This window comes from Anser brachyrhynchus, assembly GCF_964034855.1.
Source record: "Anser brachyrhynchus genome assembly, chromosome: 3".
NCBI classification, from domain to species: Eukaryota; Metazoa; Chordata; class Aves; order Anseriformes; family Anatidae; genus Anser; species Anser brachyrhynchus.
In genome coordinates this window covers 125,225,695-125,237,075 of record NC_137696.1, presented here as the reverse complement: position 1 = coordinate 125,237,075, position 11,381 = coordinate 125,225,695, and the positions used below count along the sequence as shown (strand labels likewise).

Here is an 11,381-nt window from a genome sequence, read left to right as displayed (position 1 = left end):
GCTCATCCTCCCCCCCCCCCCCCCCCCCCCCCCCCCAAAGAGCTGTCGGCGGCCGGCAGCAAGTACATCGACACGGAGGTGGAGAACGCCATCAGCGGGGTGAAGCAGATGAAGGCGCTGATGGAGCGGAGCAGCAAGGAGCACCAGGCCCTCCTGCACACCCTGGAGGAGACCAAGAGGAGGAAGGAGGTGGGCGAGGAGGAGCAGGAGGAGGAGGACGAGGAGGAGGAGGAGGAGGAAGGGGGCCGGGGAGGGGGGTCACGGCGCAGCCCCGGGGCGCGCAGGACGGTGCTGGGTGCCTTGCAGGAGGCGGTGCAGCTGGCGCAGGAGAAGGAGAAGGAGCTGGCGGAGAGGCAGGAGGTGTGCAACGAGACGATGCTGTCGCTCTGGGAGCAGTGCAAGCCCTGCCTCAAGCACACCTGCATGCGCTTCTACTCCAGGACGTGCCACAGCGGCTCGGGGCTGGTGGGGAGGCAGGTGAGCGGGACGGGGAGCGCCCCCGGGAGGGGGGGTTTGGGGTCGGGGGGGGGGTCCTGCCCTGATCCTGATCCCCCCCCCTCCTGGCAGCTGGAGGAGTTCCTCAACCGCTCCTCGCCCTTCTCCATCTGGGTGAACGGCGAGCGCGTGGACGAGCTGCTGGAGCGGGAGCAGCGGCAGGAGAGGCAGCGGGAGGAGCTGGAGGAGCGCTTCGGGCTGCTGGAGGACGGCGTGGACGACATCTTCCAGGACAGCACGAGGGTCTACGGCCGCCTGGCCCCCTTTTTCCAACCGCCCTTCGGGGGTTTCCGCGAGGCTTTCCTGCCCCCCCCCGCCGTGCACCGCGTCCGCACGCCGGCGCGCGGCGAGAGGCTGGCGAGGGAGCTGCACCCCTTCGGCCGGCACCCGGCCCGCGGCTTCCACCACCTCTTCCAGCCGCTCTTCGAGCTGACGCAGCGCATGCTGGACGGCGTGCCGGGGAGCTGGGAGCACCCCCTGGCAGGATTCGGCCCAGGTAGGAGCTCTGGGGCACGGCGGGCCGCGCGTCCCGGCAGCCCTCGTCAACGTGGGTTGGGTTTGGGGATGAGCTCAACCCTGCTACGAGACACCGGAGAATCCACACGGGAGCCCGAGAGTCGCGGGCTCTGCTCTTCGCAGACCTGGGCTGGGTTTTTTGGGGTGTGTTTTTTTTTTTTTCCCCGTGTTTTTGCCTGGGGGGCCGGCTGCCAGGGGAAGGGAAGGTGTTGGTTTTGGGCGCGTTCCCCGGCGGCTGCACCCGCGCCGTCGCCTCCGGCTCCGCGTGGGGCGGCTGGGACAGGGGCTGTGTCGCAACAGGGGCTGGCACGGAGCGCTCCGGCCTGAAAAAAAACACGACTCGTGTTTTGGGGCCAGGAAATGTTTTTCTGTGAAGTCAAGCTTCCGTGGAAAAAATACAAAACACTCGAGCGTTGCACAAGCGTCCCGCGGTGCGGGCTGGGCTCGTCCGCCCCAGCCTGGGCACGGGGAGCGCGTCCCCGTCCCCATCCCCGTGGCTCTGCCGCGGGTGCTCCCCTCGAGGCGGCGGCATTTTGGGGTCCCTGACGCTGTCCCCGGCTCCCCGCAGAGTCCCGAAACTCAAGCAACGAGCGCATGGTGTGCCGCGAGATCCGGCGCAACTCGGCCGGCTGCCTGCGGCTGCGCGACGAGTGCGAGAAGTGCCGCGAGATCCTGGCCGTGGGTGAGTTTTTGGGGAGGGGGTGGGGGGACGCACACAGAGCCCGTGCGAGGGCTTTTGGGGGCGAGGAGGGGTGAGGAGGGGGGGGGGAGAGGAGGCTCCACGAAAGGGATGGAGGCGCTGAGGGTGCCGTGCGCCCCGCAGACTGCTCGCAGGCAGACCCCGCGGGGGGAGCGCTGCGGGAGCAGTTCGAGGACGCCCTGCGCCTGGCCGAGCGCTTCACCCGCCGCTACGACGAGCTCCTGGGCGCCTTCCAGGCCGAGCTGCTCAACACCAGCAGCCTCCTGCAGCAGCTCGAGCGCCAGTTCGGCTGGGTCTCGCGCCTCGCCAACCTCACCCAGGGCTCCGACGGCTTCCTGCAGGTCACCACGGTGCGTCCCGTCCCGTCCCGTCCCGTCCCCCCCCCCCTTTCCATCCCTCCTCTTCCCACCCCGCGGACGGCGGAAAGTGGGTCGGGGGGGAGAAAGAGGCGATTGTGCGCTGCTGCCGCCCGGCGCACAATAGTGCCCGCGGGGCCGGCTGCCAGATAAAGGGGGGGGAGGCACGGAGGGGCTCAGCTCCCCCCCCCTCCCTGTCCCCCCCCCACCCCAAAGGTGTTCTCCAAGGCCCCCAACCCCGCGGACCCGTCGGCGCCCGCTGACACGCAGGTGACGGTGCAGCTCTTCGACGGGGAGCCGCTGTCGCTCACCGTGCCCGGGGCCATCCCCTGGGATGACCCGCGCTTCATGGAGACCGTGGCCGAGCAGGCGCTGCGGCACTACAAGCAGAACGCCGTGTGAGTGCTGCGGGGGGGGGGCCGGGGACGCGTCCCGGGGCTGGAACCCATCCGGGCAGGGCAGCCCCCCCCGGGGGACATGCGGCTGTTGGGGTGCAGGGGGTTTGAGCCATGTTGGGGGTGAGCCTAAAGCCCAAACCCCCACAGTTGGGGCGATCCTAAAGCAGGAACCCCACAGTTGGGGCGATCCTAAAGCAGGAACCCCCACATTGGGGGTGATCCTAAAGCCCAAAACCATGTTGGGGGCGATCCTAAAGCCCAAACCCACCCCCACTGGGTGCCATCCTAAAGCCCGAAGCCCCCTGTCGGGGGCAATCCTAAAGCAGGAAACCCCACATTGGGGGCGATCCTAAAGCCCGAAACCAGGTCGGGGGTGATCCTAAAGCCCAAACCCCATGTCAGGGTGTGATCTTAAAGCAGGAAACCCCACATTTGGGGCGATCCTAAAGCCCGAAACCACGTCAGGGGCGACCCTAAAGCCAGAAACCCCACATTGGGGGCCATCCTAAAGCCCCAAACCCCTCATCAGGGGCCATCCTAAAACCCCAAAACCATGCCAGGAGTGATCCCAAAGCCCGACCCCCCCCGTCAGGGGCCATCCTAAAGCCCAAAACCACGTTGTGGGCGATCCTATAGCAGGAATCTCCCCCTCGGGGGCCCTCCTAAAGCCCCAAACCCCCCCTCGGGGGCCCTCCTGAAGCAGGGAACCCCACCTTTGGGGCCATCCTAAGGCAGGGAACCCCACATTGGGGGCGATGCTGGGCTCACCCCCCCCCTCCTGTCCTTCCTCCGGCAGGGAGTAGCCGCCCCGCTGCCGCAGCAGCCCCGCGCGGGGGCTCAGCCCCTCCTGCCCCCCCCTACCCGCGGGTGAAACACCGTCGGCACCGCTCCTGCTGCTGGGCCCCCAGGGTCCGGGACAGAAAATAAAAGGTAGAGTTCCCCCCCCTCGGCTGGCTGAGCTCTCCTGGGCCTTTTTGGGACGCGCCCCGGCACAAATAAACCTCGCAAAAAGCAGCTGTGTGCGCCTGGAGGGGGGGCCGGGGGGTGCGAAATATGGGGAACCCACCCTGAGGGGGCTCGATGACGCTTCCCATCCCCTGCACGGGGCACGGACGCGGCCCCAAAGCCAGCGGGGGGGGGGAGCTGAGCTGATACGGGGGCCCCATGAAGGACCCCAAAGCTCGCCGTCGATGGATGAGGACCTGAATCCTGCTATGGGGGGGGACACACGGGGACAGGGCCCCCAGGGTAAAGGAGACCCTTGGCCCACCCGTGCAAGGGACAGATGCCGTCCTCCACCCCGTGCCATCCCCCTTTTGGGTCCCCAACGTCCCCCCCCCCCCAGCCACCACGCAGCGAGCCGGGGGCACTCGCCCTTTATTTGGCACAGCCCCGGGGTGGGGGGTGGGGGGCGCAGAGCAGCAGGGCCAGCCCCGACCCCAATCCTAGGAGCTCACCCCGAGGGGCACCCCGTTGTTCCCGTGTGCCGAGGAGGAGGAGGAAGAAGAGGAGGAAGGCTGCCCTTCGCCACGCCGCCAGCACCCCGGGGAGGGGGGCAGGCTCAGGAGTCCGGGGAGGGGGGCTCAGCTCTCGCTGTTGATGGCCCCGCGGTCCCCCTGCAGCAAACCCTCGCGCTCGGCCGCGCTGCCCCGGGCCAAGCGGGCGAGCAGGGGCCGGTGCAGGCCGTTGTAGAGCGCGGTGCCGGCCAGCAGCACCCCGAACCCCAACACCTGGAGGCCGTGGAAGCTCTCCCAGCCCACGGCCAGGCTGACGGCCCAGACGACGAGGGTGCGCAGGCTGTCCAGCACCATGCGGGTGGTGGCGCTCAGCTCCTTGGTGACGCTGACGCCGGCGAAGTTGAAGAAGGCGATGCTGCCCACGTTGCCCAGCAGGGCCAGGGCGATGAGGGGCCGGTGGCCGACCTGGCAGAAGGCGTCGAGGGCGTCCTCCAGCGCCCGCCGCGGGTTGCCGCTGAAGCCGCCCGCCGGGATGTAGTACATGGGCACCAGCAGCAGCGCCAGGATGACGAAGCCGAAAAATCCTGGGGGGAGGAAGAGAGGGAAGAGGGGGGGGGGCGTGTGAGGCGGGCGCCGGCTTCAAGCACACCCCCAGGGCTGCCCGTTCCCCCCCCCACCACCCGTCCCTGCCCTGTGGTTGGGGTCCAGCACCCCCTTTGCAGCCTGTTCCATCCCCAACCCCCCCCCAAAAAAACAGCTCTCCCCAGGCAGGGTTTGCACCCCCCCCAAAAAAACGCCCGGCCCCGCGACGCAGCAAACCTTCGGTGCCCACGGCCTGCAGCGGGTGCACGTCGTGCTTGTAGACGAATTTCTCCTCCAGCACCATCTGGATGGCCACGATCACCTGCGCCATGACGATGAGGAGGTCACCTGCGGGGGGACGGGGGGGGACGGCTGAGCCCTCGCAAACAAGCGGCGCGGCCATCCCGGAGCCGTGCCTGGGATTATTTCCTCCCCCCCCCTTACCCCCCCCGGGACCACCACGTACCCGTTATCACCTCGCTGAGCTTGTGCTTCTGGCCGTGGTCGCCGCGCAGGTCGGCCAGCCCCACCAGCACCAGCCCCACGATGGTGGCCGCGATGCCCAGCCACTGGCTCAGCTCCAGCCTGCGGCCCAGGAAGGCGACGGAGAGGAGCCCGGTGAAGACGATGACGGAGCCTCGCAGCATCTGGAAGCTGGAGGCGCTGGTCATGTTCAGGGCTGTGGGGTGGGGGGGGGAGAGAGGAGGACCCCAAAAAAATCATCCGTAGGCAGCCGGAGCTGCCCCCAGACGCCGCCGCCCCCTTTGGTTAGGGGTTCCCCAAGCCCCGCTGCTGCGGGGGGCTCCGGGGGTCTCCGAAACGGAGCCGTGCCAGTCCTCCCAGCACTCACCCACGTACATGATGCTGGTCCCAGTCATGTCGCAGAGCGCCGGGGGCAGGAAGAGCAGCGAGCTGAAGGGCTGCGACGACGGAGCCGGGCTGGGCTCCGGCCTCCGCCGCTCCCTCCACAGCAGCAGGTAGAAGACCCCCAGGCAGGAGAACTCCCCCAGGAACATGCCCGTCGCCTGCGGGAGAGGGCGGGTGAGGGCGGCCGGCCCCGTCGGGGACACCCCGGGGTGCCGAGCTGGGCTCTCACCTGCAGGAAGGGGTGCTGGAAGCCGTGCTCCTCCGTCCCGCCGCAGCCCGCGGCGCTGAAGTTGTCGGCCCACCTGCGGGGCGAGAGAGGGCGTTGGGGTTAGGGGAGGTGGGGCAGACCCCCAAGCACACCCAGGGCTGTCCTCGTCCTCCGCTTGCTCGGGGACAAACTGGAGGGCAGGGGGCCGGCCGGGGAGGGGGCACCTGCAGGTGCCGTCGGTGACACCGTGGGACACGGCAAAGCCAGGGGACGGCTCTGGGGACGGGGCTCCCCGTGCGTCCCAGGCTCGGGAAGGATCCGTGGCCACCCCGCCGTGCTGCGGGCTGCTGGCCCCGCTCCCAGCCCTGAGTGACAGGCGGGGAAACGGGACACCGATATGCACACACACCGCCGCCATCCCCTGGCCCCGCGCCCAGCAGGGCTGGATGCGGCCGAGCAGGGTGGCAGGGGACACCCCGACAGCACCCCGCGCCCCCGGGGGACGGGGCCCCTGAAGGAGGCCGCCTGCAGGCTGGGAAGGCAGCGGCACCACCCGCCCAGGGTTTTGGGGTGCGGGGCTACGAACCCCTTCTTTTGGGACGTCCTAGCCACCGGGCAACGTTGGACAGGCAGGAGCAGAGTCCCCACAGCCAATTCTGGGGAGCATCGCCCCGTCCACATGGAGGAGGGGACCCCAGACAATTGGTGGCTGAGGATCCCCAGCCCCACAGTCCCAGCTCCTGCCCCCCAACCCCCAGCTCCTGCCCCATGGCCCCAGGACCCCAGCACCAGCCCTAGGACCCCCGGCTCCAGCACCCCAGCTCCTGCCTCACGACCCCATAACCCCCAGCTCCCGCCCCACTGTCCCAGGACCCCAGCACCAGCTCCACGACCCCCAGCTCCAGCCCCACATCCCCAGGACCCCCAGCTCCTGCCCCAGGACCCCAGCTCCTGCCCCAGGACCCCAGCTCCTGCCCCAGGACCCCAGCTCCTGCCCCATAGCCCCAGGACCCCAGCTCCAGCCCCAGGACTCCCAGCTCCAGCCCCTAAGGCCCCAGGACCCCCAGTTCCTGCCCCAGGACGCCAGCTCCAGCCCCACAGCCCCAGGACCCCCAGTTCCTGCCCCAGGACCCCCAGTTCCTGCCCCAGGACTCAAGCTCCAGCCCCTAAGGCCCCAGGACCCCCAGCTCCTGCCCCAGGACCCCAGCTCCAGCCCCACAGCCCCAGGACCCCCCCCGCTCCCGCCCCACGACCCCCGGCCCCTGCCCCACGGCCCCACAACCCCCAGCTCCCACCCCAGGGCCCCCAGCTCCCGCCCCCCAGCCCCAGCCCCTTCATGCTGACACCGCGGCCCCGCAGAAGTGCTGAGCAGGGACAAGCAGCGTGGGGAAGGCCGCGCTGACCGCAGACCGCCATCCCACGGCCGTCCCCAGGCCCTCCCCAGCCAGGCCAGCAGGATTTCGGCCTGACTCAGCCCCGCTGCCCGCCGCCACCTTTCGCAAGAGGGCCGGGGGACGGCGGCTCCCGTGCCTCAGTTTCCCCAGCACCAGCCTGGGGGGGGGCAACCACAGCCCGGGGCCTGAGCCCTGGGGGCTGGAGGGGCCCTGGGGGGGCTGGAGGGGCCCTGGGGGGGCTGGAGGGGTCCGGGGGGGGCTGTCAGTGCCCGGAGCCCCCCCTCCCGCACTCACTTGGCCGCCAGGGTGTTGATGGAGCCGGTGAGCAGCATGAGGGCGGCCAGGCCCAGCTGGTGCCGGGACCACGACATGGCCCCACCGCCGCCCGCGCCGCCGCCGCCCGCCCTGAGAGAAGGCCTGGCCACGCCCCCCGACTAGCCCCGCCCCCCGAGTAGCACCGCCCAATCGCAGTCACGCCCCCGTTGTAGCCCCGCCCCCTCTCTCGTAGCCCCGCCCCCTGTGGCTCCGCCCCCCGCAGTGTTCAGCCCCGCCGTGGCCCCGCCCCCAAGCCACCCTTGGCTCCGCCCCGCAGGGTTAAGCCACGCCCCCAACCTCCCTGGCCACGCCCCCGGTATCCCCATGGCCCTGCAACCGCGTCCCCGTATCCCTGTGTCCGTGCCCCCGTGCCCCCCGTCTCCCCACCCCCATATCCCCATGTGCCCCCCTCCCTGTGTCCCCCCATGTCCCCGTATCCCCTCATCCCCATATCCCCGTGTCCCCCTGTCCCCATATTCCCACCATGTCCCCATATCCCCGTGTCCCCCCATCCTCGTGTCCCCCCATGTCCCCATATCCCCCTAACGCCATGTCCCCATATCTCCATATCCCCCCCATGTCCCCATACCCCCCATATCCCCTTACCCCCCCATATCCCCATACCCCCCCATATCCCCTTACCCCCCCCATATCCCCATACCCCCCTCATCCCCATACCCCCCCATATCCCCATACCCCCCCATGTCCCCATACCCCCCCATATCCCATTACCCCCCCCATATCCCCTTACCCCCCCCAACCCCATACCCCCCCATATCCCCATACCCCCCCATCCCCATACCCCCCCATATCCCCTTACCCCCCCCATATCCCCATACCCCCCATATCCCCTTACCCCCCCATATCCCCATACCCCCCCCATATCCCCATACCCCCCCCATCCCCATACCCCCCCATATCCCCATACCCCCCCATGTCCCCATACCCCCCCATATCCCCATACCCCCCCCATCCCCATACCCCCCCATATCCCCATACCCCCCCATGTCCCCATATCCCCCATGTCCCCATATCCCCCCATATCCCCATACCCCCCCATGTCCCCATACCCCCCCATGTCCCCATACCCCCCATATCCCCATACCCCCCCATATCCCCATACCCCCCCATGTCCCCATATCCCCATACCCCCCATATCCCCCCATATCCCCCCCATATCCCCATACCCCCCCCATGTCCCCATATCCCCCCCTATCCCCATACCCCCCATGTCCCCATACCCCCCCATATCCCCATACCCCCCCATGTCCCCATATCCCCCCCTATCCCCATACCCCCCATGTCCCCATACCCCCCCATATCCCCATACCCCCCATATCCCCTTACCCCCCCCATATCCCCATACCCCCCCCATCCCCATACCCCCCCATATCCCCTTACCCCCCCCATATCCCCATACCCCCCCCATCCCCATACCCCCCCATATCCCCATACCCCCCCATGTCCCCATACCCCCCATATCCCCTTACCCCCCCCATATCCCCATACCCCCCCCATCCCCATACCCCCCCATATCCCCTTACCCCCCCCATATCCCCTTACCCCCCCATCCCCATACCCCCCCCATATCCCCCATACCCCCCCATATCCCCATATCCCCCCATATCCCCTTACCCCCCCATATCCCCATACCCCCCCCATCCCCATACCCCCCCATATCCCCATATCCCCCCATATCCCCATACCCCCCCATATCCCCATACCCCCCCCTATCCCCATACCCCCCATATCCCCATACCCCCCCATATCCCCATACCCCCCCATATCCCCTTACCCCCCCCATATCCCCATACCCCCCCCATCCCCATACCCCCCCATGTCCCCATACCCCCCCATATCCCATACCCCCCCATATCCCCATACCCCCCATATCCCCCCATATCCCCCCCTATCCCCATCCCCCCCCATGTCCCCCCATATCCCCCCATCCCCATACCCCCCCATATCCCCATACCCCCCCATCCCCATACCCCCCCATATCCCCCCATACCCCCCCATGTCCCCATACCCCCCCCACCCGATCCCAGTGCCACCAGATGGCGCCGTTGCTGCAGCTGGGCCGGGCGGGGGGACACGGGGGGGGGACACACACTGGTGGTGCCAGGGCGCCCCCTTCCCACAGGTCTCCCCCCCCCACCCCAAGGGACTCAGCCCCCCCAGGGGTCCCCCCCCGGCCCCCCAGGGCTCAGTGCGGCCCCCCCATGGGACCCGGGGGGGGGCGTTAAGGGTTGCTGGAGGCGCTGCTGTTCGTCTCCCAGTTTGTCCCAGTGCAGCCTGGTCACCCCCTCTGGGATCCCCTGGGGGCACCGGTGGGACCCCTGGGAGCCTCCTGGTGCCTCCGGCCTCCCCTCGAGGGAGAAGGGGAAGGGAGGCCAAGGGAAGGGAGGCCAAGGGGGAAGGGGAAGGGAGGCCAAGGGAAAGGAGGCTGAGGGAGGGGAGGCGAGGAAGAAGGGGTTGGGAGGCCAAAGGAAGGGAGGCCGAGGGAGGGGAGGCCGAGGAAGAAGGGGTTGGGAGGCTGAGGGAAGGAAGCTGAGGGAAGGGAGGCCTAGGGAAGGGAGGCCAATGGAGAAGGGGCCAGGAGGCCAAGGGAAGGGAGGCCGAGGGAAAAGGGGAAGGGAGGCCAAGGAAAGGGAGGCTGAGGGAAGGGAGGCCAAGGGAGAAGAAAGGGCCCAGGAGGCTGAAGCAGGTTTTTGGGCTGAAACATTGGTTTGGGGACGGTGGGTTGGGGACGGCGTTTTTGGGGGTGGCGGTTTGGGGACGGTGGGTTGGGGACGGTATTTTGGGGACGGTATTTTGGGGACAGTGGGTTGGGGACATTGGTTTAGGGATGGTGGTTTGGGGACAGCAGGTTCGGGATGTTGGTTTGGAGACGTTGGTTTGGGGACGGTGTTTTTGGGGATGGCATTTAGGGGACCGGTTTAGGGACATTGGTGTGGGGACGGCGGGTTGGGGACGGCAGGCTGGGGATGTTGGTTTGGGGACGGTGTTTTTGGGGATGGCGTTTTGGGGACAACGGATTGGGGACGTTGTTTTGGGGACGGTGTTTTTGGGATACCCGTTTGGGGACAGTGCCTTGGGGACGGCGGGTTGGGGACGGCAAGTTGGGGATGGTGGCACAGCCCCTGTGCCCCCCCCGAAGCCCCCCTGGGTCACCCCAGCACCCTTTTTAGCGGGGAGGCACCACGCGGACACGGACCCCCCCCCGTCCCCATCACCCCAAAACCTGGTGGTCCCCGTCCCGAGGTCTCATCCAGCACCGGGGGAGCCAGGGGACCCAAATCACCCCCCAGCACCCCCGGAGCCTCTGGGGACGGGGGACACCCCCCGGGAACCTCTCTCCCAGGACAGGTCCCAGCACCCTGGTGCTGAGCAGAGGGGCAGGATCCCCCCCATACCCCGGGACACCCCCACCTTCCCGGTGCCGAGGGCCCACCGCTGGCCCCTGCCCCCCTCGGTGCCCCCCTGGGACCCCCCCGGTCCTTCCCTGCCGCTCCCCGACTGGGGGCACCCCCAGCCTGTCCTCGTCCCTCCGGGTGGCTGCGGGACCCTCGGGGGTCGCCTCCCCACTTTGCGTCCCCCCGAGAGGGGACGGAGGGCTTCGAGGCAGGTAGGGGCAGGAGGGGACCCCAGAGCTCCGCCGGGGCCCACCCCGGGGCACCAGCAATGCCCAAATCCCAAAGGATTTTTGCCCCGAGATGCCCTGGCCGTGGTTCTTTGCGCACCTCAGCGACCCCAAAACTTGGGGGGGGGGGGGGGGGGGGGCTCAGCCCCGTGCCCCCCTCCCGGGCCACGCAGAGGGGTGAGGCTGCGTGCTGGTGGGATGGGAGAGGTTGGGGACCCCCCGGGACCCTTCTCGTGCCACCCCCAATGAAACGATGCCGTGGGGAAAGTCCAGAGAGGGGCACAAAGGCGACCACCGTCGGGACCCCCCCCCCCATCCCCGTGCGTCCCGGTCCCCAAAACCCAACGGTGACGGCGCGGGGGGGTGGTGGGGGGAGCGGTGCCGCGGTTCGGCCCAGCCTTTATTTCTCTCCGTACCGGGGGGAAGCCAGCAGCGCTTTGGGGGGGCAAG

General features: G+C 69.0%; 2 protein-coding genes across 2 annotated transcripts; one reads left to right on the top strand and one right to left on the bottom strand.

Moving 5' to 3' along the window:
• The first annotated feature begins 6 nt into the window (after positions 1–6).
• Positions 7–3,479, top strand: CLU (clusterin). Its single transcript, XM_080584141.1, has 7 exons — positions 7–189; positions 307–477; positions 568–991; positions 1,580–1,693; positions 1,835–2,061; positions 2,284–2,465; positions 3,262–3,479. Exons 1-7 carry the CDS (start codon positions 109–111, stop codon positions 3,266–3,268), a joined length of 1,206 nt encoding a protein of 401 aa, XP_080440267.1. The 5' UTR covers positions 7–108; the 3' UTR covers positions 3,269–3,479.
• A 346-nt stretch (positions 3,480–3,825) lies between these two features.
• SLC35F6 (solute carrier family 35 member F6) lies at positions 3,826–7,423 on the bottom strand. Its single transcript, XM_080584143.1, has 6 exons — positions 7,268–7,423; positions 5,601–5,673; positions 5,355–5,529; positions 4,971–5,183; positions 4,742–4,852; positions 3,826–4,506 (listed from the first exon to the last, which is right to left on the bottom strand). Exons 1-6 carry the CDS (start codon positions 7,342–7,344, stop codon positions 4,049–4,051), a joined length of 1,107 nt encoding a protein of 368 aa, XP_080440269.1. The 5' UTR covers positions 7,345–7,423; the 3' UTR covers positions 3,826–4,048.
• Between the last annotated feature and the right edge of the window lie 3,958 nt (positions 7,424–11,381).

What these genes read in the sequence shown, in the direction of transcription:
- CLU (XM_080584141.1), top strand. Translation starts at nt 109, where the DNA reads ATGAAGGCGCTGATGGAGCGGAGCAGCAAGGAGCACCAGGCCCTCCTG. An exon ending in CCGCGAGATCCTGGCCGTGG is followed by an intron (nt 1,694 to 1,834) that starts GTGAGTTTTTGG and finishes TGCGCCCCGCAG; the next exon opens with ACTGCTCGCAGGCAGACCCC. An exon ending in GCTTCCTGCAGGTCACCACG is followed by an intron (nt 2,062 to 2,283) that starts GTGCGTCCCGTC and finishes CCCACCCCAAAG; the next exon opens with GTGTTCTCCAAGGCCCCCAA.
- SLC35F6 (XM_080584143.1), bottom strand. Translation starts at nt 7,344, where the DNA reads ATGTCGTGGTCCCGGCACCAGCTGGGCCTGGCCGCCCTCATGCTGCTC. An exon ending in ATCAACACCCTGGCGGCCAA is followed by an intron (nt 5,674 to 7,267) that starts GTGAGTGCGGGA and finishes CTCGCCCCGCAG; the next exon opens with GTGGGCCGACAACTTCAGCG. An exon ending in GCTCAGCGAGGTGATAACGG is followed by an intron (nt 4,853 to 4,970) that starts GTACGTGGTGGT and finishes GTCCCCCCGCAG; the next exon opens with GTGACCTCCTCATCGTCATG.